Source organism: Crocuta crocuta, unplaced genomic scaffold, assembly GCF_008692635.1.
Source record: "Crocuta crocuta isolate KB4526 unplaced genomic scaffold, BGI_CrCroc_1.0 scaffold1079, whole genome shotgun sequence".
Classification (NCBI taxonomy): Eukaryota; Metazoa; Chordata; class Mammalia; order Carnivora; family Hyaenidae; genus Crocuta; species Crocuta crocuta.
Window position 1 is genome coordinate 436,095 of NW_027529995.1, and position 26,538 is coordinate 462,632.

General features: G+C 41.7%; 1 protein-coding gene and 2 pseudogenes across 1 annotated transcript in view; 1 reads left to right on the top strand and 2 right to left on the bottom strand.

The window, feature by feature from the left end:
* RAD54L2 (RAD54 like 2) overlaps positions 1–26,538 on the top strand; it is a 110,942-nt gene that overhangs the window by 67,305 nt on the left and 17,099 nt on the right. The window contains exons 4-13 of the mRNA XM_077763373.1: positions 14,839–15,040; positions 15,963–16,102; positions 16,914–17,030; positions 17,338–17,564; positions 19,824–20,006; positions 20,132–20,265; positions 21,726–21,922; positions 23,237–23,579; positions 24,529–24,706; positions 26,187–26,438. Coding sequence (XP_077619499.1) covers positions 14,839–15,040; positions 15,963–16,102; positions 16,914–17,030; positions 17,338–17,564; positions 19,824–20,006; positions 20,132–20,265; positions 21,726–21,922; positions 23,237–23,579; positions 24,529–24,706; positions 26,187–26,438 — 1,973 coding nt within the window. The remainder of the gene's footprint in view (positions 1–14,838; positions 15,041–15,962; positions 16,103–16,913; positions 17,031–17,337; positions 17,565–19,823; positions 20,007–20,131; positions 20,266–21,725; positions 21,923–23,236; positions 23,580–24,528; positions 24,707–26,186; positions 26,439–26,538) is intronic.
* LOC144230992 (SNRPN upstream reading frame protein pseudogene) lies at positions 7,584–7,791 on the bottom strand (annotated as a pseudogene).
* On the bottom strand, positions 18,718–19,085 carry LOC144230995 (NHP2-like protein 1 pseudogene; annotated as a pseudogene).

Below are 26,538 nucleotides of genomic sequence, written 5' to 3' on the forward strand. Positions count from 1 at the left end.
AAGGATCCAGTATATAGGTCTTACTCTAGAGTGTACTTCTTACTCTTAGGGACAGCCTTTCTTTTGTTGGAGCAGGATGGTAGGGATGTTATATAAGATGTTAATGATATCTTTCTAAATTTTGTTTGTTTTTTATTTATTTTTGAGACAGAGACAGAGCACGAGTGGGGGAGGGGCGGCAGAGAGAGAGGGAGACATAGAATCTGAGGCAGGCTCCAGGCTCTGAGATATCAGCACAGAACCCCATGCGAAGCTCGAACCCAGTAACCATGAGATCATGACCTAAGCCAAAGTCAGATGCATAACTGACTGAGCCACCAAGGTGCCCCAGTTAATGATATCTTTCAACTCTGGCAAGTCTAGAACTCCCCAGTTCCCCTGGCAGTGCTCTTCCCCTAGCACTGCTAGGGTTCTAGTATCTCTATGCTGCTCTCACTGTGGCCAGATACATACTCTGAATGATTTCACTTGTTTGAAATTTTTTGAGGTTTGCTTGAGGTACAGTATATGCACAATTTTGATAAATGATACGTGAACTGTTGAAAACAATGTGTGTTTTATCATTGTTGAGTGAAGGGTTCTAAATATGTTTGTTAATTTAGATTTGTTAATTGTCGCATTCAGTTCTTGTATAGCTTTACAGATGTTTTTGTCTGTTGGCTCATATTCTTGAAAGAGACTTGTTAAGTCTCTCACTGTGATTGTAGATTTCCGTATTTTTTCTTTCAATTTTGTCAGTTTTAATGTATTTTGAAGTTTAGGTATTGTGTGCATATAGATTTGATATTGTTATATTTTCTTTGTACAATGACCTTTTGTCATTATGAAACATTTCTTTTTATTTCTAGTAATGCTTCTACCCCTAATGTCTCTTTCACCTGATATTAGTATAGTTAGATGTGTCAGCTTTTGGTTAGTGTTTATTAGTGTTTATTCTTTTACTTTTTTTTCTATTCTTTTACTTTCAACTCTTTCTTCTTATTGGTTTTTCATCTTTGTACTAGTTATTTGGTTTTTTTTTAATTTAGTCTAACAAGTTTAGTCTTTTAATTGGAATATTTAGTCCATTTACAGTTAATGTAATTATTGATAGAGTTGTGTTAAAATTTATCATCTTGCCGTTCATTTTCTATCTCATCTTCTATCTTGTTCTTTTTCTTCCTTTGGATTAATCAAGTTGTTGGAGTTATTTTTGTTCTTGTTTTTTAATGATTTAATTTTCTCCCAACTGGCTTGTTATATGCTCTTTTCCTATGCTTTTTGTGGTTATCTTAGACTACGGTATGCATCCTTGTCTAATATAAATCATTGCTTTTATTTCTTCCCCAACTGTATTAAAACTTAGAACATTTTAAATCTGTTTACTTCTTTCATGCCTTTTAGGTTATATATTCTTATTTTAATTCTACACATTTTATTTTATTTAAAAATATTTTTAATGTTTATTTTTGAGAGAGAGAGAGCACAAGAGTGAGTGAGCATGAGTGGGTGAGGGGCAGAGAGAGAGGGAGACACAGAATCTGAATCAGGCTCTAGGCTCTGAGCTGTCAGTGCAGAGCCTGACATGGGGCTCAAACCCACGAATTGAGGAATCATGACCTGAGCTGAAGTCAGATGCTTAACTGACTGAGCCACTGAGGTGCCCCTGATTTCTACACATTTTAAATGCCATAACATGTTCTTGTTTCTCTATAGTCAGTATTTATTATATTTTCCACATGTATACCCTTCTCTATTTTTTATTTATTTATTTTTTTTTGGAGTTTATTTGAGCAAACATCAAGTAGGGCAGTGCCAACTAGAAGAATTTAGGAGCATTTCCCTTTGTGGTGTTTTCATTCCTTTTTGTTGTTGTTGTTGTTATTGTCTGAGATCATTTTCTTTCTGTTTCAAGGACTTCCTTAAGTGTTTATATTTGAAAATGTTTCTTGGCAACAAATTTAATCTGTGTTTTTATTTAATTTATTTAATCTGTGTCTGAAAATTGCTTTCTGACTGATATATTAGGTGATAGAAAATTCTAGGTTGCCAGTTACTTTCTTTCAACACTTGGAAGATTTCCACTGTCTTCTAGCATCTTTCACGTCTGAAAAATCCATTGTCATTCTTATTGTTGCTCCTTTGAAGGTAATGTATTCTCCGCCACTCATGACTGCTTGTACAGTTTTTTCTTTGGTATCAGTTTTTAACAGTTTTGCTATAAGCTCCCTAGGAATGGTTTTTTGTTGTGTTTTGTTTTGTTTTTTTTCTATTTACGCTACCTGTCATCCACAGAGCTTCTTGATTCCAGTTATTATATATGTTATTTCTAGACTTTCCCTTTGCCTTTTTTTATAGATTCTGATTATTTGGTGACATTATCCCTCTTTTCATTTTCTCCATTTTTTCTTTGTATTCTTGCACATTTTATCAGTTATTTATTTATTTAGTTTCTAGATCACCAGTGATTCTGGTTCTGTTGTCTGTTTATCCCTCTTAGTTTATGATCATTTGGTCTTGTCTCCTGGCATAGCTAGTAATTTTTCATTAAATGCTGGGCAGTGTACATAAAAAGTTATAGAGACTATGGATGATATCTTTAGAGAAGTTTTCCTTTTCTTCTTCTAGGCACATACAGTGGGGCTGATCACCTTGATCCAGTAGGACTAAGCTGAATAAATGTTGGATCATAGTTTATAAGCCTTTGTTTACTCCTGGCACACCCCTGTTTCTAGAGTGAGGCCATCCCATAGGTTCCACCTGAGAGCCAAGGTATTCCTTGGAACCATCTGCTCTGCTGGTTCCTAAATTTCTAATCCTTCTCTACATCTCAAGATTGCAGAATCATATGCTCTGTTTTTCAGTGGCTTTTGGTTTAGCTTCTTAATCTCCCATCTCACCTTTATTTTTAAAAATTAAAAAAATTTTTTTTAAATTTATTTGTGTGTGTGTGTGTGTGAGAGAGAGAGAGAGAGAGACAGCCTGAGCAGGGGAGGGTCAGAGAGAGAGGGAGACACAGAATCTGAAGCAGGCTCCAGGCTCTGAGCTGGCTGTCAGCACAGAGCCCGACGCGGGACTCGAACCCACGAACCATGAGATCATGACCTGAGTCAAAGTCAGCCCTCAATTGAATGAGCCACCCAGGCGCCCCCCATCTCTCCTTTAGAGTGAAGCAAATGACTTGAATGAAAATGAACTGAGTTTTTGGCTCAGTTCTGCTTTTCCCATTTCACCAGGGTTGTGGGTCCCTCATGTCTTCAATTTTTGTCTTTTTAGCCCTCATGTCAAAAGTTCTGGTTTCTTTGCTTTTTATTAACAGTCCTCTGTTTGGGTGACTCTCAGCTTGCCCCAGCACTCAGACTTGGCAAAAGAGGGGAATAAATAGTGGGAGAATGCTAGCTCACCTCTTCTTGATTTCCCTTTCTCTGGAATTTTGTCCCTTCTACTTCTGGTTTTCTCAGCATCTCTTCATGCCTTCAAAAGGTTTGGTTTTTTTTTTAATTCGATAACATATTTCTAGCTATTCTTAGTGCAAGCATTGGTTTGCCTCAAGCTATTCCATCTTAGCTGGAAGCAGAAGCACCAAGCCAACATTTTAAAATATGTATATATTCTCATTGAGGTACATTTTAAAGTGTATAATTCAATGATTTTTAATATATTCACAAGGTTGTTTAACCATCACCACTGTCTAATTTCAGAATAGTTTCATTACTCCAAAAAGAAACCCTGTTATCCATAGGCAGTCACTCCCATTACCCCCTCTCCCAGCCCCTGGCAACCACTATCCTGCTTTCTGTCTATATAGATTTACTTGCTTTGGGCATTTCTGTAGGTGGGATTGTACAATATGAGGTCTTTTTTTTTTTTTTTAACTTTTCTTTTTTTAATGTTTTATTTCTGAGAGAGAGAAACAACGTGAGCAGGGGAGGGTCAGAAAGAGGGAGATACAGAATCTGAAGCAGGCTCCAGGCTCTGAGCTAGCTGGCAGCACAGAGCATGTTGCGGGGCTTGAACCCACGAACTGTGAGATCATGACCTGAACCGAAGTCGGACGCTTAACCAACTGAGCCACCCAGGCGCCCCAGACAATATGAGATCTTTTGTGTCAGACTCCTTTAACTTAGTGTATTGACTAAGCCAACTGTGTGTATGTGTGTGTTAAAATATATGTAACATAAAATTTACCATTTTAGCCATTTTTAAGGTGTAGAATTCTGTGTCATTAAGTAGATTTACACTGTTTTGCAACCATCACCACTGTCCATTACCAAAACTTTTTCAACATCCCATATTGAAACTCTGTACCCTTTAAACCATCACTCTCCATTACTTTCTGTCTCTATGATTTTAACTGTACTAAACACTTCATATAAATAGAATCATACAGTATTTGTCCTTTTGTGACTGAATTATTTCACTTAACATAATGTTCTCAAGAATCACGTTGTAACCCAGCAATTGCACTACTAGGTATTTATCCAAGGGATACAGGTGTGCTGTTTCAAAGAACCACATGCACCCCAATGTTTACAACAGTGCTATTGGCCATAGCCAAAGTATGGGCCCAGATTGCCATCGACAGACGAATGGATAAAGAAGATGTGATGTATATATATATATATATATATATATATAATGCAGTATATACAATGCAATATTACTCAACAATCAAAAAACTGAAATTTTGCCATTTGCAACTGTGTATGGAACTAGAGGGTATTTATGCTAAGGGAATTAAGTCAGAGAAAGACAAATATCATATGACTTCACTCATATGTGGAATTTAAGATACAAAACAGATGAACACAAGGAAAGAGAAGCAAAAGTAATATAAAAACAAGGAGGAGGACAAAACATTAGAGACTCTTAAATACAGAGAACAAATGGAGGGTTGTTGGAGAGGTTGTGGGTGGGAGGATGGTCTAAATGGGCAAGGGGCATTAAGAAAGACACTTGTTTTTCTTAATGTAGCACTGGGTGTTATACATAGGGGATGAATCACTGGAATCCATTCCTGAAATCATTATTGCACTAGATTCTAACTAACTTGGATGTAAATTTAAAAATAATAAATAAAACAAACACACAAAAAAAGAATCATGTTGTAGCATGTGTCAATTTCCTTCCTTTTAAAGGCTGAATAATATTCTATTTTATGTGTATCACATATCCATCAGTGGATACCTAGGTTGTTTCCATGTTTTAGCTATTATGAATAATGATCCTGTGAACACGACTGTATGTCATGTCAAGACTCTGCTTTTAGCTCTTTTGAATATATGTCCAGAAGTAGGGGGCTGGATCTTATGGCAATCCAGTGTGTTAACTTACTGAGGGGTTGCCATACTGTTTTCCACAGCAGCTGTGTCATTGTGCTTCCTTGCCAGTAGTGCACAGGGTTCAGTTTCTCCACATCCTTGCTAATACTTTTATTTATTTTGTTTTGATAGTAGCCACCCTAGATGGGTGTAAAGTGATAAGTTACTATAGTGTCGATTTACATTCTCTAATGATTAGTAATTTTAAGCATCTTTTTCTTATTGGCCATTGGTGTATCTTCGTTGGAGAAATATCTATCTTTTGCCATTTTTGAATCAGTTTGTTTTTGTTGTTGCATTTTAGGAGTTCTCTATATATTCTGGATATTAATCCCAGATCAGATATATGTTTTGCAAATATTTACTTTCATTCCATGGGTTTTCTGTTGGTAGTACCTTTTCATGCACTAAAAATTTTTAAGTTTTCATGAAGCCCAGTTTGTCTTTTTTTTTTTTTCCCTTTTATTGCCTATGCCTTTGGTTTCCTATCCAAGAAATCATTGCCAAACTCAGTGTCATGAGATTTTTCCTTATGTTTTCTTCTAAGTTTTATAGTTTTAGGTTTCACAATTAGGTCTTTGATATATTTTAGGTTAATTTTTGTATATGGTATAATAAGGTAAGGATCTAGTTTCATTCTTCAGCATGTGGATATTTGGTCTTCCCAGCAGCACTTGCTGAAGACTGTCCTTTTCCTATTAATGGTATTGGCACTCTTGTTGTAAATACTTTGATCATGTTTGTGAGGGCTTATTTCTGGGCTGTCTGTCCTATTTCATTGGCTTATATGTCTGTATGCCAGTTCCACACTGCTTTGATTACTATAGCTTTATATTAAGTTTCGAAATCCGGAAGTGTGTATTCTCCTTTGTTCTTTTTCAAAATTGTTTTTGTATTTTTGTAAACAAAATTTTAGTGGAACACAATCAGGCTTGTTCCCTTGTATGTTTACGTATGGGTGCTTTTGAGCTACTCTGGTAAAGTTGGGTCATTACAACAGATTCAATGACCCACAAAACCTAAAGGATTTACTGTCAGGCTTTTTATAGGAAAAGTTTGCCAATATCTGAACATTTAAACTGTTAGCCACTACAGATGCAAATAAAAACTAAGAAACACTCCGAATGACAAAGCATTCTGTGATATGCCATTAAAATGACAAGCATGTTGAGTGTGTCAAAGAAATATTTATATGCATATAACAAGTGACCAAATGCGAACACAGAATGATGTGTATTCATTTGTTACCAGTATAGAATATGCAAACGTATATTAACAAACATGGAAAAGTTGAGATCTAAATAGTATAGAAATTAGTGCTTGTTACATCTTATCTTCCATTAAGACTTCTGAAACAGTCATGAAGTTTTTATTCTGGAAAATCTCAAACGAAATAAAAAAAGAGAGACAATAGTAAAATAAACCCTGTATTCCCAGTATTCTCTGCCATGGATGTGAATACAAAGCTAGTCTTGTTTCATCTGTTTCCCTCAACCTTGGATTACTTGCAAGTAGATCCTTTTTCTTTAAAATACCTTACCAGCAGTTTTTTTTTTTAATGTTTTTATTTTATTATTTTTGAGAGAGAGAGACAGAATGTGAGTGGGTGAGGGGCAGAGAGAGAGAGAAGGAGACACAGAATCCGAAGCAGGCTCCAGGCTCTGAGTTGTCAGCACAGAGCCTGACACAGGGCTCAAACCCACAAACTGTGAGATTGTGACCTGAGCTGAAGTTGGAAGCTTAACTGACTGAGCCACCCAGGCGCCCCTGGAAGTAGATCCTTAATGTTGTAACATTTTACCTGTAAACTTCAGAGTATATTTACTCTGTCTTCTAACATATAAAGTCCTCGAAACAAAAACATGATACCACTATCAAACCTAAATATTTTAAATAAACAGATCCTTATATCATAAAATATCCAGATAATTTCTGATTATCTTTTAAAACTTATTTTTACTGTTAATTCCACATTTCCACATTTAGTTCCTGTCTTTTAAATCTCTTTAGTCTGAGCTTTCCCTACCTCTTTTTCATTTTCTTTTTTTCCTTGCATCTTATTTTCAGAAGAAAAGGATTCACTTGTTACCGTAGCTTCATGCATTTCTAGATTTTGCTGATTGCATCCTTGTGGTCTTGCTTAACAAATTTAACATAGTTCTTCTGTTTTCTAAAAATCATGAATATTATCTTTATTACGTTGTCAGCTGATTCAAACACATCAATACATTGTCCTCTGGTTTTTTGCTTGCAAATCAGCTACCTGGATGTTCTAATATTGCTTTAACCACCTCTCGGTGTCTCAGCTAAGAATGCCTCAGGTTTGCCTGGAAATCCACCACAGGTACTGGCTGCTGCTGAAATCACTTCGGGTACAGATGACAATCTTGCTCAGTGAGGCTGTTCTTCTGCGTTTGACTTGGACTTCCACCTCTGGTACGTGCTGGCCTGTAATCTCTCTCAGGTGTAAGCGGTCCCTGGTCCACTGCATCGCACTGCTGGTTGCTCCTCAGAACAGTGTCAGGCATCTCCGGTGGCCACTCCCTTCTGCCAACATAGTCCTTTTTCCCTGTGTTTTTGCAAACTGGGAGTGAGATCTCAAGGTGGGTTGAGATTCAGGTAATGTTTTGACACACATCTATAACAGTTGTGTATACATCCTATCACATCACATCAGGAAGAATATGATAAGGCTTGGAAGTCACTGATCTTTGTTTATACAGATAGGATTGAAAAGAAGAGATGGAACAGCTGGAGAAAGGGCCCTGGAAATATTTGCACCTTATATCCCCAATGAGTGAAACACAGATTTTTCTTTCAAAGCTCCTCATTTGCCTAGTCATATTTGTCATGGTGGTGTTCATAACTCATTCCTGAGAAGCTTATGTAAGTGTTCGTTAGTGTTTATATAACTCTGGTGATTGCTGTTCACAGCTGGCTCACGTGAAGGAGAAAGTTCAGAGGTATTTGCCACTAGATCTGATTCTATGATTCTGAATTTGGATGGTAACAGTCAATGACTTTTAAACCACATGTCTCTTTACCTGCTTGTTGAACCTTTTCTCTTTTTCCTCAGTTACTTTTGGTGGAGTATATTCCAGAATTTTAGGGTGGGCTATTTTTTGAAAGTTAAATTATTTTAATTAGATTGTCAATTTACAAGGTCCAATATTCAGAAGATACAAAAGAACATGCCGTGAAAAGTTGCATTCTGACTTAGAGGAAAATTAATTATAGAAGTTTTGAAATAATAGTTTATTATTAAGAATAGTTTAAGATGTGGTATATATTATGATATTACATAAAAACCAGAAACTTCATAATAAGCATCATGAAGCACTTATAAAACATTGACTTACATAACAACAAACTTTTAAATATTAGTACATCTGTAAGCTAAAGCTCTTTAACAAACAAACAGTAGTTGTTGAACCCAGAAGCTGAAGATTCATTCATTCAAAGAATACTGATTGGTAAGGAACTGGTTTAGAATCCTCTAAGAATAGGGGCGCCTGGGTGGCTTAGTCGGTTAAGCGTCCGACTTTCGCTTGGGTCATGATCTCGCGGTTCGTGGGTTCGAGCCCCGCGTCGGGCTCTGTGCTGACTGCCAGCTCTGTTTCAGTCTGTGACTCCCTCTCTCTCTGACCCTCCCCTGCTCACGCTGTCTCTCTCTCTCTCTCTCCTAGAAATAAATAAAAAACATTAAAAAAAAAAATTAGAAAAAAAAAAGAATCCTCTAAGAATACAGGGGAAATCTGTTTTTGAACTAAGTGTGCATGAGAATTGCATATACCATGATCATTTTAGTTTTTTATTTTTATATTTTTTTAAATGTTTGTTTATTTTGAGAAAGTGAGTGTGAGCAGGGGAGGGGCAGAGAGAGAGATACTGAATCCTAAGCAGTCTCTGTGCTGTTAGTGCACAGCCCGATGCAGGGCTTGATCCCACAAACTGTGAGATCATGACCCAAGCTGAAGTCAAGAGTCGAGTGCTCAACTGACTGAGATACCCAGGAACCCCTACTGTGATCATTTTAAAGTTGCTACTGTACTTGGCCACATTCATGCCTGGGTCAGATAGGAATTCATAGCTAGGCCTCACAAGTTAGAATGTTTGATTCTGAATTTGTCTGGGATATTGAAAGGTTATCAGATTATGTTCTTCCTCCTTCCAGAAACAGCCCACTCTGCAAGTGGAAACCAGAAGAAAGAAATACAACAGTTGGCAACAAATTCCCACTCCCTGATAGATCAAGTTCAGACCCCTTGGCTTGACATTCAAGGCCTGCCTTCTGTACTTCGACTCTGTCCTGTCTGCCTACTCTCTAACCTTGCTTCCAAATGTTCCTCCAAGTGGTTACTCAATACATTTGCTTGTGAAATAGAAACAAAAGGCCTTAAGGCCAGGAGAACATCAAATTTCATTATCAGAACCAGGTCAGAGGACCTATCAAAGCACTAAGTTGAGGTATACCAACCCAGCCTCAAGTGTAATTGTGTAGGGCAAGCTGCAATGCCAGTAGAAGTAGCTATTTAGCAATAGTTATCCCTTCTTAGGGACTCTGTTGTCCAACCATCTGTACTTTTGGGAGGAGGAATATTATGGCTTCCCCTTTTAGGAGGGAAGAATTCAGGACTGTGAGTTAGGAAGAAGGTGACGGTAATATTATGTGACAATGCCATGAAAGTATTAGCTCTTTGGAAGGGTGGGTGCTGGAAGAAATAATAGTTCTTCTTAAGGAAAACAGAATTGCCGAGCTTTCCTCTTGCAGTGCTTCAGGTGGAAATAGGAGAGGACTGTTTGGGGGGAGGGTAGCAAATTTGGGAGTGCAGCCAGTCGGACTTGCATCTCCTTTGAAGTTTCTCTTTTAGTTCTTATGTCTGGCTGGAGACAAAGTAGTAGCACCTTACTTTCTCAGTAGGTGGAAGATGTCCATGAGCCAAGGCTCATGTTGCATTCCCAATGCTTCTTGTCACCCTGATTCTGTCTTTGGGAGGCCTTTTGTAAAATGCCTGCTGTGGATCCTGTGGTAACAGAGACGGAACTGTTATGTTTTAACCTCTTGCTCATGTTAATGGTATTGCAGTGCCCCATCATGAACATTACTTGTCTGGTGCCTCCCTTGGGCATTTCCTTAGGCTTCAAAAAGCAAAGCTTATCTGCTTTAAACCCTCATGGTCTCTCAGTGTGAGGGCCAAAGAAGATGCTTCCACTGCTGCTGCAAGGGAGTGAATCACTGTGGGTATTCACATGTGCACTGTGTGTGCACATATGTCCACATCCACTACCCATCTCTATCCCCAACTCTTATATTGGCCGCATTAGCTTCCCCTCCCCACCCAAACAGCTGGCAGTAGAATGTAGAATGCCAGGAAGAAAAGGTCTTGGAGGTAGTCCTCCCTGGGACAGGGGTTGACTTCTATGCCAGCATTCAGGCATCTGGGTCTGCATCTCAGTCTGCCTTGGGAAAAGGGCTCATGGGTAGAGATAGGGAAGTGGTTGTTGGGTTGGAAGGCCCTTCCTGCTGCTGTTTTGCTTACTTTACTTTAGCCAGTATTGAACTACATGTATTTTTCCAACTATTCCACCTTGTTTTAAGTCTCTATTCCTGGGGCTCCTGGGTGGCTCAGTTGGTTGAGTATCAGTTCAGGTCATAATCTCAGTTTGTGAGTTTAAGCCCCACATTGGGCTCTGCGCTGACAATATGGCACCTGCTTGGGATTCTGTGTCTCTTGCTCTCTGCCCCTTCCCGACTTGCTCTCTCTCTCTCTCTCTCTCTCTGAAAATAAAAATAAATAAACTTTAAAAAGGATAATTTTAAAGTCTCTTCCTTTTGCTTATGCTTCTATATCTGCCTAGAATATTCTTTCTGTTCTTTTACTCTCTGATACCTACTTATTATGTTAGGGAAAACCCAGGTTTCACCTTTCCCAAGGAAGTGCTCTGCCCTGCATGACTAGATTGGGTGTCTTTTCCCAAAGTGTTGTTGCTACTAGGCACTCACCACACGTGCTTCCCCAAGTGGACCATTCCATTATGCCTTGGCACAGGGCCTGGTGCTCAAATGCTCCTATGTGTGTTAGGCTAAACTAAAAGACAGAGGGGGCAGGAGAAGCAACAGTGGGTAGTCTGTGTGTGGCAGTCTCGTGTGGAGAGATTTGGAATGAAGATGTGTACAGTCTCATGTGGCAGGTGTGTGTGTGCGTGCGTATTTGTAAGAAACACTCGTTCTGTGAGAACAGAATGCAGTTTGTGTCATTTCTGCTTCTCTTTTGCTTTCTTATTTTTGATTTTTGATTAGGATGTCTAAATTTTGAGTCTTCCAAACAAATAAACACTGCTACCCAGCATGTCTGACCAAGCCCCACAGCTTTGTTTGCTGCCAGCCTGTTCAATGTGATTGGGAGTATAGAATTCCATGGAGTTTGGCAGACCTGAGAGAGTTATTGACATCCCCATTTTACAAATGTGGGAACCATGGTTCAGAGAAGTTGAACCTATGAACATAGAACTACTAAGTGACAGAGCCCAGATTCAACTAGTACTGCCTAACCATGAAGCTCATTCTCTTAACTGTCTTCTCCTGTTTCCTGCTTTTTTCCTCATATACCCATAGGCAAGCTGTTTCTTTTCTTAACTTTTTAGGGTTTCGGCTTCTCAAATTTGGAATGAGGGGAGCAAAATTCACCTTGCAGCTATCATAAGAAAGAAAGGAGATAAGAAACCAAACTCATTCCTTATACATGGAATGGTAGTCGTCCTAGGAAAAGTAGCAGCTGTTTTATATGGTGTTCACTGTGTGCCAAGCTTGTTTTAGTGTTTTGTCTAGGCTGTGCCACATAATCATCACCTCAACTGTCAGCTGAGGAATAAAATGACTGTTGTTATTTTTTTATAATTGAGGAACAAATAAGGGACAGAGCTAGTATTCATGCCCCAGAAGTCTGGCTTCAGTGTCCGCATTGAACCCTATGCTCAGTTATCTCTTAGGAAACATTCATTTCCAACTCCATGCTGTCCTAGAACCTAGCATCAATATAAAGAGATCATAAAGAACCTACAGTAGTAATAGAAGCTATACTAAGTGACAGAAGGTAAGCAGTAATGGAATGTCTGGGACACTCATAATTCTCTGACTTGGCCACTGGCTGGTGAGATGGTCCATTTGTTATTTTTTGTTGATTAAGTGCATAGGATGATGACCCATGATACGTCTTTTGGTTTGGGACATCAGTTTACTGGTTTATTCACTGAGGTCTATAGCAACCTTGTCTTCCTTTACCAAAGTCTACAGGGTTCAATATTTCTTACCACATTGGCACTTGAGTCCATACTGGTGTAAAAAAATGTTGAATACATAAATGAGGGTGAAGGGACAAATCTTCCTTAAAGAAGAATTCCAAATAATAAATGTAGAAGTACAGAGGGAAAGAGAAAACCACCATTAGAACACCACAATAATAATTACTCCAGGTAAGATCCACTGATGAATGTTAAAATTAGTTGGGTAAATTTTAAGAAACAGGATATTTGCATCCTCAAAGCCTCAGAGTCCCCTACCACTCCAAACATTTGTTTGCATGTAGTTTTAACTTCTGTCCAGAAATTCTTTGATGCCCGTCTCTCCAGGAAATTTAGCTTGATTCTCTTCCTCTTGAATGTGGGTTGGGCTTAGTGATTTGCTTCTTTTTTTCTTTCTTTTTCTTTTTTTAGTGTTTGTTTATTTTTGAGAGAGAAAGAGGGGAGGGGTATGATCAGGGGAGGGGCAGAGATAGAGAGACACACAAAATTCAAAGCAGGCTCCAGGCTCTGAGCTGTCAGCACAGAGCCCAACACAGGGCTTGAACTCACAAACCATGAGATCATGACCTAAGTCAAAGTTGGATGCTTAACTGACTGAGCCACCAGGTGCCCTGTGATTTGCTTCTAGTGAATAAAATATGGAAAGGTAAAAATAGTAATTTTACAGTGGAGAAATCTGGCAGATACTGCTTTAAATGTTAATGTCACCAGTAATAAGTCACATTGATATTTTGTACCCTGACAAGATGTGATGAGAAGGGCACTTTATCTCTGTGGTATTCTCCCCTCACCCGGCCCCCCACCATAACCCCAGTCTAATCATGAGAATGCATCAGATGCTCAGTTTAGGGGACAGTCCACAAAACACCTGACCAGTACTTTTCAAAAAATTGTTGAGGTCGTGAGAGACAAGAATAGACTGAGAAATTGCCACAGTTGAGAGAGACTGAGACATGAGAGCTAAATGCAATATGATATCCTGGATGAGATCCTATAACAGAAAAAGGACATTAGTGAAAAACTGGTGAAATCCAAATAAACTTAAAAGTTCAGTTAAAAACAAACAGAAATCATCCCACCAAACCTCCAAACTTCCTGAGTGCTTCCTGCCTGAGAGCTAAGTGGCATTGACTAGTGCACCTCAGTTACAACATTTATGTTATAGTTTTAAACTGCTCTTACTTTTGGGAAAGACCTTTGGTTGTGTAGTGCTTGTATCTGGGAGGCTCTGGTGGATTTGGGGACAGGCTTATGGTCTGTATGACTGTCAAAGCCTGCCCATCCAGTAATCAGAATGCTGCTCAGCAGACTGAGGAAGAAGGGTTGCATACAGACCCTCCTACCCCAGCCCCAGTCCTTGCGGGTGTTTGATGTCACAAATGACATTCCTTCTTCCAGGAATTTCCTCCCCTTTTCCCCTCCTCAGGGCAGTACCTTTAGACATTCTGCTCGCCTTTCAAGGCTTCATTCACATTTTACCTTCCCTATAATTTCTTTGTGATCATGCCACAAAGTAGTGTCTTTCATATTCCTGTGACCCTAAGGCAATTATTCTTGGCTTAGCTAGTTACCTCTGGCTAGAAAAATTACATCTTAAAATTTTAAGTTCTCTAAATCAGTTAGCCTGCCCTTCCTGTATTGTTAGGACAGCCTCCTTTTTATGTCTAGAAAATAAACTCCTTGAAAGGAAGGAGTCTTATAAATAGCCTTGAAGCATCTTGGGCAGTGTTTTCCATGTTGTAGGTCTTCATTGAATGATCAGTGAATTAAATGAGTGAACACTTTAAGACTCTGAAAGGAGGAATGTTCCTGTTGTTGTTAGATGAGACTTGCTTAGTGTCACACAGGTCAGAATGAGCTGTATTTGGAAACTACTGTCCCTTTCACAGCATTCTGAGGCCATGAAACTTCCTTATTCTGATCATAGAGGTAAATTATAGCAAGAGTGAGGGCTATCGTTTATTATGAGCCTACTCTAAAGCAGACTTGGTTCTAGACACACACACTATTTAGTCCTCACAATAGCTCTGAAATGTAGGCATCACTGTTCCTATTTTATAGGTAAATCCATTGAGATTCAGAGAGATGTAAGTCACTTGCCTTAGATCACCAGCTAAGATGGTGATCCCTCACTCTTGCTGAGGTGAGATTTGAACCCAGGTGTGCCTGGCATCAAAACCTGTTTTTCTTCCAGTAAATGTCAGTCTCCGTCACCTCTTTCCCTTTGCCTTTTCAGACCCATCCCTGGAAGACATGTGTGGCACTGAATGTGCCCAACTGGAGGAAGATGGGCAGCGGCCACCGCGGTGCACTTCAACTACCTCATCTCAGTCTGAGCCTTCAGAGCAGCTTAGGCACCACCAAGGCAAGAGCCTCGCCTCCGAGGACCCCAAAAAGAAGAGAGCTCAGAAGCCCTCCCACATGAGGAGAAACATACGGTGAGCTGTGCTCAGGGTAAGAGGAGAAGGGAGAGTAGAGAGAGGTATTGCCTTCATTTGAAGGCTGTCAGTAGCAGGACTGGTTTGAGCAAGAGAGTCCCCTTTCCAAAGAAGAAAAGTGTAAGCTTTGTGCCCCAATTAATTGTGGAGATGCAGCTCAGGACCACCTCCAGACTGTCTGAGGTTGTGGGGCAGACACGGATGGTTCTCAAGCTGTGCTGGGGAGTATCCCATTCTCTGGAGGCCCTGGGAGGCAGCCCAGGCATGATAGGGTGCTCTGGTTGGACTGTTTTTTCCTTTATTTTTCTCTTATGTTTCAAAACAAGGGAAGATAAAAGAAGTTGGGTTCTCATTTTCTTAGAGCTCAACTTCAGTTGGCAAGGGACTGGTCCAAAGAGGGCTTCTTTCTTGAGAATGGCAGATGTGAACTTCCTTAACTGTCTGAATCCCCTATAGTCCTTCCGTCACATAACCATTTTGCTATCAAAAGGAGATAAATGATATCCTATTCTCCTCCTACTCTCATTTTTTTGACATAATGATAGCTTGGAAATATTATTCAAAGTTTGCGAAATAAGGATGTAGAATAAATAAGGATCTATAATTCTACCCTCCCATATAACAACTCTATATTTTAATACTACTTTTCAACTTTATGAATCATATTTTACTTTTACTCTTGATCTGTTATGTGCAAAGATGAGTTTTCAGGAGCATCTCTCAGTAAATTAAATAGTATGGAAAATGTTAGCCCAGAATCACCTGAGCCTTGAAGTCCTCCCCCCACTCCTGTTGCATGGGTATGTGGGACTGACATGGCTTCTCCTCCTCCTGCCTCAGCTCTCTGAGCTCAGCAATGAGCTCTTTAGCTTGGCATTACATTGTCTAAATCTCCAGTGCTCGCTCTTATTGTTATGTTTAGAAAGTTGCTCCGGGAGGATCAGTTGGAGCCCGTTACCAAAGCAGCACAACAGGAAGAGTTGGAAAGAAGGAAACGCCTGGAGCAGCAGAGGAAGGATTACGCAGCCCCCATTCCTACCGTTCCCCTGGAGTTCCTTCCTGGTAAGCCCCAGAGTTGGTGAGAGAGACCATGCCTGAAGTACAGGGAGAAGAGGCCTTCAGGAACACACAGTGGTTAAGGGCAAATCTGAAATAAGATTGTGACCTCTCAGGAGTTGTTTTTGAGTCATTCAGTTTCTTAGGAGCAGATGATCAGAAACATCTTACTGAAAAAGTTAAGATTGGGGCACCTGGGTAGCTCAGTCAGTTAAGAGTCTGACTCTTGATTTAGCTCAGGTCATGGCCTCACAGCTTGTGAATTCAAGCCCCATGATGGCTTTGCACTGACAATGCGTAGCCTGCTTGGGATTTTCTGTCTCCCTCTCTCTTCTGGCCCTCCCCTGCTCATGATCTCTTTCTCTGAAAAATAAGTAAATATTTAAAAAATTTAAAAAATAAGTTGAAAAGTTAAGATGGATAAAAGTGTACCCCTCATGGGGACCCAGCTGGCTCAGTGGGTAGAGCATGTGACTCTTGATAGTGGGGTCGTGAGTTCGAGCCTGACATTGGACGTAGTTTACTTAAAAAAAAAACAATTATTATATTTTTATTTATATATATTATATATCATATATTTTATCCATAATTTGTATATTTTAATAATATATATTTAATAATAATAACTGGGAGATAAGGACCAGTAAAGACAAGGGAAGTTAGAAAGGGGACTGAGGTCTTTGAGATAGCCTTAACTTCTCTCATCAGCGGATAGTCTCCTTCAGAGTGACAAAGGTGAAGGACTGATGAATCATTTAGGGAAATAAGTTTGAGCTAAAGGTGCTTTTGGCATTCCTTTCCATCTTTCTTTCCCTAGAGGAAATTGTCTTAAGAGCAAGTGATGGTCCCCAACTGCCTCCTCGGGTCCTGGCCCAGGAAGTCATTTGTTTGGACAGCAGCAGTGGCAGTGAGGATGAAAAAAGCAGTCGAGATGGTAAGGTCGAGCCAGAGGTGTCTCTGCTTCCTCCTGACTCAGTGTTCACCCTGATTGGTTGGCTGTACATCTGAATAGAAATCTGTCCTTCCCCATTTGGTTTGGGGTCTGACTGTCCCTGAGTCTCCTTGTATTTACAAGGTTTTCCCTTGTCTTGAAGCCAGAAGAGAGAAATAGTAAAACTCAAAATTTTACAAGTGATGACAAGTTCTAACGTTGTTTCCATATTATAAGCTTTGATAATGGGCAGTAAATTATCTCTGCTCCCTGGGTTTTGGTTTTTGTTTTGCTTTGTTGGCTATCTCAGAAGTGATTGAACTGAGCTCTGGAGAGGAGGACACCCTGCACATTGTGGACAGCAGTGAATCTGTCAGTGAGGAGGATGAGGAAGAGGAGAAGGGTGGTACCCACGTGAATGACGTCTTAAACCAGCGTGATGCTCTGGGGCGGGTCCTGGTCAATCTGAACCACCCTCCAGAGGAGGAGAATGTTTTCCTGGCCCCACAGTTGGCACGGGCTGTGAAACCTCATCAGGTACGGCAAGTCTTGACTCTCTTCTTTGTTTCCTTTCAACTTCTTTGCTGAGGACATATCCTGCTGATGGTTGTTAGCCTCAGAGCTTGTGAAGTATTTATTTGGTACCATGAGCAGTTATTGGAAAGACCTGATCCTTCCTCCTAGCACTTGATGCTTCAGAATTTTTTAAAATTGGAATATGGATATATTTATCAGGATGCTCACAAGAATGGCACAGTAGTACTGTCTTTCTGATGTGATAAAGAATCTGACCCACACTGTGGCAGGGATAAGGGGTAAGGGCTTTCAGAGCTGGTACCTAGTATCCACTGAAGACATCTCCATTCACTAGAGAGGATGTTTCTTTGACTCCAACATCTTTAGTGTGGCTTGTGGTTAGGTCTCCATGCCTTGGGCCCAGACTTCATTCCAGCATCACTTGACCCTCTTTTTTTTTTTTTTTGCCACTGTGGACTCCTTCAAGACCTAGGTCAACTGCCCCATGTCTAACTTGCCCAAATAGCCTCTGGAATTCTGCAGCACATCTTTGGTATGCTGCTGCCCTGCTACACTCAGGAGCATGGTTAGGAGTTGGGGGAGAGGAGGAATAACGTCACATTACCAAAGCAAATGGCAGGGGCATATTAGCATGTGACACTTGGACATAGACCTAACAACCTCGTAGGATACATTCTTTCTCCCCAAATGCTACATAATCCCTATAGAGAGCAAACACTTATAGAATGATTTTGTATGCCAAGCATACATTCACCAAAAGTGAATGGTGTTTACATCCATAAGGTCCTACACACGCGGGAAATTAGCGCCTGAAAGCTGGAACCAAATCTCTGTCCTGGCTCTTCCCTGCCTTTGAATGGTGTCACTTTTCTGTGTCTGCCTGTTCTTGGCATTAGATCATTTTTCCAAAGAGAGGATAAGATGGCAAAGAGAATAGAATGGGAGATTGGGCTAGGGTGGGGTATTAATATATGGATAACAACCTGTAAAACAAAAATAATACAAAAATGCAAAACCCAGATTTAGTAGTATAATATAACAAGAGAAGATAGCTGGAGGTACTACATGCTAACACAGACAGTATGATACACAACCCCAGGGGACAACTCAATGAGGAGTGGGGCAGAGGCCACCTCTTTGGATTAAGAGCCTTTCAATTGGACTGCTGAATGGATTAGATCTGCTGCTTCATCTGTGAGCTTTCTTTGATGGTGATAGAACAGGTAAAGACAGGCCTGGACACCCCACAGGCCCACCCCAGGGCCTTTTTGGAGCACACAAACACATAAGGCACATTCTTATCCTCGTATAGCAGCAGAAGGAGAAGGATGATCTCCAGGGGCTTAGCATCTGCAGCCATCATGATGAACTCAGAGATGGCTCTGTTGAGGGTTTTGGTGGCTTCATCAGCTCCTGAAGATGCTTGTAGTTTCATGACTGCTGAACAACGTCCAGTAGTTTCTTGGTGAGATGGGCATCTGTGAGGGGGTAGGCCTTTGGATTTACAAGAGCCTCAATCATATCTGCAATTCCGTGGTCTTGTCTACCCCTTTGGGAGCACAGCCGATGTCAGAAGGGGAGTGCGCACCTCATCCAGAAAGGAGGAGTCAGTGCTTCAGGATTTCTGATGAATGGGAAGGGCAAGTCTCAGGTTTGTCATATCATGTAGAGTTGTTGGATATCTTGGTTTAATAATCTTGAGCTTCCTTCTGTGAGATCTGCAAGACTGATTGAGATGCTGTCTGGAGGACAGTGCCTTGATAAGGAAGTCAATTTGACTCTGGAAGTGGTTCCAGAAGAGATGTAAGAGTCAGAAGTCTAAGGAACTTTCTGATAGGAGGGAGCAGAGTAATTGTGTTGACCCAGAGCCATGAACCAGAACCAGTGAGTGGAGTTTCCATGAAGGCAGAGGTTGACTCAGTGTAAGAACTCTTCACAATAAGAACTCATGGAATGGATTATCTTGAGGTGAGCAGCTAAGGGCTGAGTGACAGACCCTGTCAAGAATTTGGTACTGCAGATTCTTGCCTCACATGGGCCATTGTACCAGGTGAATGATTTTCCATGTTTTCTTTAAGAAGACTATCATCAGCCAATAGACCAGTCAGGGTACAGGGAAACTTCTGTAGCCATTCACACCAACTGACTGGTATAGTGTCTGCTCATTTACTTAATTCTGACTAATTCCAAGATGAATAAAATGAGAATCTTGGTCTTTGCCAGCTCCTTTAACTATTGCCTCTGTTTGTCCTTTGTCAGATTGGTGGGATCCGGTTCCTGTATGATAACCTGGTTGAATCCCTGGAGAGGTTTAAGACCAGTAGTGGCTTTGGCTGTATTCTGGCCCATAGCATGGGTCTGGGGAAAACTTTGCAAGTGATCTCCTTCATCGATGTCCTCTTCCGCCACACGCCAGCCAAAACTGTCCTTGCCATTGTGCCGGTAAGAGTTCTGTCACCCCTCTGAGGAGCTCTGGGTTAATGCCTTGCCTGGTACTAAACAGCGTTTTGAACTCAGCTTTGAGCTTATTTCTTAAAACCCTCTTTCTGGACTTGGCTTTCTGACAGGTTAATACTCTTCAGAATTGGCTGGCAGAGTTCAACATGTGGCTTCCAGCTCCTGAAGCCCTTCCAGCTGACAACAAGCCTGAAGAAGTCCAGCCTCGGTTCTTTAAAGTTCACATCTTGAATGATGAGCACAAGTATGTGGCCTACCCTCTCTTCTTCTCCCTTTCCTTTTAGACTTCTTTCCAGGTTCTGGATATCAGGGCACAAACCCTGTCTTCCCAGATTCCTTTTGGCTTCTTTTTTTTTTTTTTTTTTTTTTTTNAAGCCACCCAGGCGCCCCTCCTTTTGGCTTCTTGATGTGTTCCTTCCCACCCGCACTGCCCATTCCCTGATTTTTTCTCTACCTAGCTTTTCAATGAAGTCAGAGTTAGGTAGCTTGGGAAATGTCTTATGTTCTGCTTGAAGGTGCTTTTATATCCTGAAAAATATGCATACATCATCCTATTTGCCCATGTGGATAGTAATAAAATTCAACATGATGAAATGAAACTGTCCATCTTCTAACTTTTCACCTTTTACATTTCTCTTTCTTAGAAGCCTAATCAGCAGTCTCTTTTAAGCCCTTATTTGTAGTTGACCTTTACTGGTACAACTTCCAAGTTTTGAAAAGGGTAAATTTGGAGCGCCTGGGTGGCTCAGTCAGTTAAGCGTCTGACTTCAGCTCAGGTTATGGGTTCGTGGGTTCGAGCCCCGCATTGGGCTCTGTGCTGACAGTTCAGAGCCTGGAGCCTGTCTTTGGATTCTCTCTCTCTCTCTCTCTCTCTCTCTCTCTCTCTCTGACCTTCTGCTCTTGCTCTCTCTCCCTCTCTCTCAAAAATAAGTAAAACATTAAAAAAAAAAAGTAAACTTTTGTTTTAGATTTGAATAAGATTATTTATATTTCCATTCCATAAGTTCAGTTTGATTTCCAAAATTCTAAAGCTATTTCTTGGTCCAAGCCAGCCAGCCATGCTACCCTCTCCCCTTGTTGGCATGGATAATTGAGAAGATACACTTTCTCTTCTGCAAAGGCTGCCTTTTGTGATGTTTGGTGACACACATCAAAATGAGGAGACTGAGTGGCCCCCTAGATGGTTGATCACTGGATCTTCTTTCTTGGATTTCAGGACTATTAGTCCACATGCAGTTAATGAATTAAAATCAGAGCTCAGTTGTTTAGGAGTGGAGGGACTGTGCTCTGAGTGTCTCTGGGCTCTGCTACCCTTTTTCCTTTACTGCTTGTCCTTAGCTCCTTACTCAACGGGGCCTGGGAAGATAAAATGCAGAATATTGCCCTTGCTTTAACTGTCTTTTGTGTATTATGGGAATAACTTGAAATTCTCCCTCAAATGTAGAATTGTAGTCATGCATGTACATCCAAGGAAGTTGTTACTTTTGCTTGCCTCGTGCCATTGCATTTCTATTTTTCTGCTGTTTAACTGTCATTAGTGACCCCATCCATCCTCAGTATGGTTAGCATCTCGGGAATACTGGGAAGGGAGGCAGCCAGCAAGCCCTGTGATGCTGCTACTGAAGTCCCTGGCAATAAGGACTTCTGAATGTACATCAACGTGGCTCTAATTATGAACAATTTTTTCCCTGTTCACTCTTGCAGGACAATGGCAGCTCGTGCTAAAGTGATGGCTGATTGGGTATCAGAGGGTGGGGTGCTGCTGATGGGGTACGAAATGTACAGACTCCTCACCCTGAAGAAATCCTTTGCCACAGGTAGATCGAAGAAAACCAAGAAACGCTCTCACCCGGTCATCATTGATTTGGATGAGGAAGATCGACAGCAGGAGTTTCGGAGAGGTGGGTAGCCTTTCCTGGGGATACTCTTAGGGGTAGTGTTTCAGGAAAAAAGAAATAGTGTCTGCAGTAGCACCAAGTCAGATATGAAGATTGTTGATGTGAATTGTATTGTCATGAACCAGAAATCCAGGCCCCTAAGATAGGTGGGAAGACCTCCACAGGCTCTCAGAAGGTACTGCTTTCCTTGCCTGACATGGAATTCTGGGTGGGCCAACTCACAGACTGGCTTAGGGAGATTCCCCTGCCCATCTGGCTGTTTCTCTCACAGAGCAGTTGGGAGAGTGACTTTTCTTCTCACCATGTCCTAGAGGTGTTCTGGGGTAGTATTAAAAGAATATTTGTGAAGTATTTAAATAACTGATAAACAGAGTAGTAATGATAAGTTTATAAAAGGGAGAATTTATGCCAGTTCTTTTTTTAGTGAAAGTCGTTCCTCTCATAGTTTTAGTTCTGCTCTATCTTCTAAGGGGCTTTTGCCTGTTTGGGGAAGAAAGTTTTTTTTTAGGTTCAGAGGCTGTTTGATTTATAGGTCTCTTCATCTGTAGATTATGTTTGTCCTAGGTTTGCTTCTGTGGTAGAGCTGGGATGAACTTGCCATTTAGCAATGACTGGCAGGTAACTCCAGAAACATTTTGTCCTTTAGCTAGCTCCCCACCAGCCAGCCCGCAGATGGCGCAGAGACACTGGCAATGGTGAAAGTTGACTGAAGTATCTGGATGATTCCCATTAGTCTCACTTAGACCCATTAAAAAAAATTTTTTTAATGTTTATTTATTTTTGAAAGAGAGAGACAGAGGGCAAGCAGGAGAGGGGTACACAGAATCTGAAGCAGGCTCTAGGCTCTGAGCTGTCAGCAGAGAGCCTGATGCAGGGCTCGAGCTCACAAACGGTGAGATCATGACCTAAGCCAAAGTTGGATGCTTAACCTACTGAGCCCCCCAGGTGCCCCTCACTCAGACCCATTTTTAATCCCAGGCTGGTAGTCTGTAAGTCACATGCTCTGCCACCCAGTTGGTATAAGCCCTAGGTAGGAATGCAAGGGGTTTTACTTTGAACATAAAGGAAGAAAAGAAGAGAGATAAGGAAAGAGGGAAAAGAGATATTTACTGCAAGAGTCAAAAGTCCAGGTTAATGTGTCACACCAAATGCGCAGGAGCCTGGATGGCTGGCTCCCTTTCACTAATGGGGGCTGACTCTTGCTTTCCTGCTTCCTTCATTTCTTCTGTCTCCTCCAGGGTGCACCCCTCCTTCTCATATTGTTGACTAAGAACAGGCCCTCTCACCCTCTGACTCCGGATCCTCTTCCCTCCCTAGAGTTTGAGAAGGCCTTATGCCGCCCTGGCCCTGATGTGGTGATTTGTGACGAGGGACACCGCATCAAAAACTGTCAGGCCAGCACCTCACAGGCCCTGAAGAACATTCGCTCTCGCCGCCGGGTGGTGCTGACCGGTTACCCCCTGCAGAACAACCTCATTGAGTACTGGTGCATGGTGGATTTTGTGCGCCCAGACTTCCTCGGCACCCGGCAGGAGTTCAGCAACATGTTTGAACGCCCTATACTGAATGGGCAGTGTATTGACAGCACGCCTCAGGATGTCCGCCTCATGCGGTACCGGAGCCACGTCTTGCACAGCCTCCTGGAGGGCTTTGTGCAGAGGTGAGCCATCCTCCGGGCCCTGTGTTTTGAACCATCAGAGAGCTGTTGGTGTAACAGGCATCCAAAGCTGTCCCAAAGGGGAACTGTTACAGCAGGAGGGTCCCTCCCTAGTGGGTGATAGTAAAACGTTCCTTTTACTGAGTAGCTTTTCCTGAATAGCACACAAATGATGGATAGCCACTGTTTCAGTCCTCTGAAAGTTTGGCCTAGAAGTGCTTCTCTTAGAAGTTGTTCTTTGAAGTTTCTAGGGATACCTACCTTACTTGCTGAGAAGCAAAAGAGAGCTAGCCTTCTGCTGACTCAGTGAAAGCATAGAAGTGCTGGTTCTCAGGCGCCTGGCCTCACCAGTTTCGGCATCTCAGTAGGTATCGTTAGGCTGGTCTAAGGAATTCCCTTGTTTTTCCTTGTTAAGATGTAACGTGTGCAGAAAGTTTAGAGAAACAGCCCTAGATCTGGGTATGAACCTGCAGTTCCCAGTCTCTGCTACCCAATCCTCTTTACTTTAGTTCTTATCCTTAAAATGAGTTTCTTCTGATGGTCGCTAAACCAGTCCTCATTGTTGTAAGGCTGCTGTGAATGTTGAGATCCTCAAAAGGAGGTGCGGCAGAAATGCAGGACTCTCTTGTTATCCTGCACTGACCCCTCCTGTCCCCACTGGCTTGACAATTCTTTTTTTTTTTTTTTTTTTTTTTTTTTTTTTTTTTTTTAATGTTTTATTTATTTCTAGGAGAGAGAGAGAGAGACAGCGTGAGCAGGGGAGGGTCAGAGAGAGAGGGAGTCACAGACTGAAACAGGCTCCAGGCTCTGAGCTGGCAGTCAGCACAGAGCCCGACGCGGGGCTCGAACCCACAAACCGCGAGATCATGACCCAAGTGAAAGTCGGACGCTTAACCGACTAAGCCACCCAGGCGCCCCACTGGCTTGACAATTCTGATCTCTGCCTTTGTAGGAGAGGCCACACTGTGCTGAAGATTCATCTACCTGCCAAGGAAGAGAATGTGATCCTGGTGCGGCTCTCAAAGATCCAGCGAGATTTGTACACACAGTTCATGGACCGCTTCCGAGACTGTGGTAGCAGTGGCTGGCTGGGGCTGAACCCCCTCAAGGCATTCTGTGTGTGCTGCAAGGTGTGTTGAGGCCTCAGGGTATATTGAGATATGAATGAAGAATGTACATGGTCCCAAGGGAGTTATTCCTGCTGGGAGTCCTTGATAAAGGAAGAGTAAAGTGAGAGGGGCCCCCCTCGGTTTGCTGCATTGGAGAACTGGAGGCCCCAAGGAGAGATGTGCTGGTTGTGTGCTACATGGCTCCTGGGTACCCAGTAGTTGCCTGGGTACCACTCAGCCTGTGATATAAATGGTGCTCCTTGCAGTTGTGCGATTCATCTGGTTAACTTGAGGTACCAAACTTGAGAAGTTGCTTCCTTTCTCGCGGGTTTTTTTTAACTTGGGAAAAAGGGATAATGGAAAAACATTGTGGGGCAGTTTTTGACTGCTAGCATAATCAAGATTCAAGAAATATATAGCTTAGACAAGTTATTGGGGTACCTTATGTTTGATTCTGTGTTTAGTCTTTCATCCTGATAATGCTTGAGATGATTCGGGGTTAGCAAGGCCCAGGTATCTTTAGCACTAAGCTTCATGAATAGGTTGATGAACCCTGACTTGTCTTTAGTATGTGCTTCCTGTTGCCTAATGAGGGACCTGTTTCTTTGACAGCTCTCAGCTGACCTGTTGGATATTATAACCAAATGACCACTGCTTTATTTTTTTTTTTAATTTTTTTTTTTTTTAATGTTTTATTTATTTCTAGGAGAGAGAGAGACAGCGTGAGCAGGGGAGGGTCAGAGAGAGAGGGAGTCACAGACTGAAACAGGCTCCAGGCTCTGAGCTGGCAGTCAGCACAGAGCCCGACGCGGGGCTCGAACCCACAAACCGCGAGATCATGACCTAAGCGAAAGTCGGACGCTTAACCGACTAAGCCACCCAGGCGCCCCAAATGACCGCTGCTTTAATAAGTCAGCTGAAGATGTGTGTCAGGGGACTGATGGGGTTTTAAAATGTTTCTTTTGTAGCCACAGTCCTAAACAGGGCCAGGAAGCTACAGCAGATATGGTCTGTGAGGACACTACAATGCCAACACACCCTTCTTATCCCCCTCCCGTCCCCCCAAGGAATTCTCAACTCCTGCTAGGAATAGTCCCTGAAATGACTTCTGGTTGGTCATCTGTAAGTCAGATACATTTGTCCATAGGAAGAGATTAGTCTTGTTTCATAGTTTCATACGGTAGTTGCCTGTAGCCACACAGTGAAACAGGAACCTTCTTACGCTTATTTAAATGAGAATGCAAGGCTTGTGATACAGCCTTTTTGATTATGCATATGGGCATGCCCGCTGGTATGAACTCTTCCACTCGTATTATGATGATCACAGTTAAAATAAATACGTAGGTTCTTTGGCTATGAGGGAGTTGGAGATACTGTAATTTTTGGTGTGATAGTGTATGCTGTGGGAAGTGTGTGTTTGAGCAAGTGCGTGTTTCCAGACTCCCTGGGATACCCTTAGATTGTTCATCCTGTGTCACTTCCTCTTTAACTTGAACTTCAGATCTGGAATCACCCAGATGTGCTGTATGAAGCCCTTCAGAAGGAGAGTCTGGCCAATGAGCAGGACCTAGATGTGGAAGAACTTGGCTCAGCTGGGACTAGTGCCCGCTGCCCGTCACAGGGAACAAAAGGCAAGGGGGAGGACAGCACCTTGGCCTCCTCAATGGGAGAGGCAACCAATAGCAAGTTCCTACAAGGGGTTGGCTTCAACCCTTTCCAGGAGCGAGGCAACAACATTGTCACATATGAATGGGTGAGTCAAGCAGATACTTCTGTGGTCATAAACCACTGCTGAGAAGTGATGGTACAAAGCAAAGCCTATGTGGGAAGAGGGTGGGGGTTGCACAATGCTG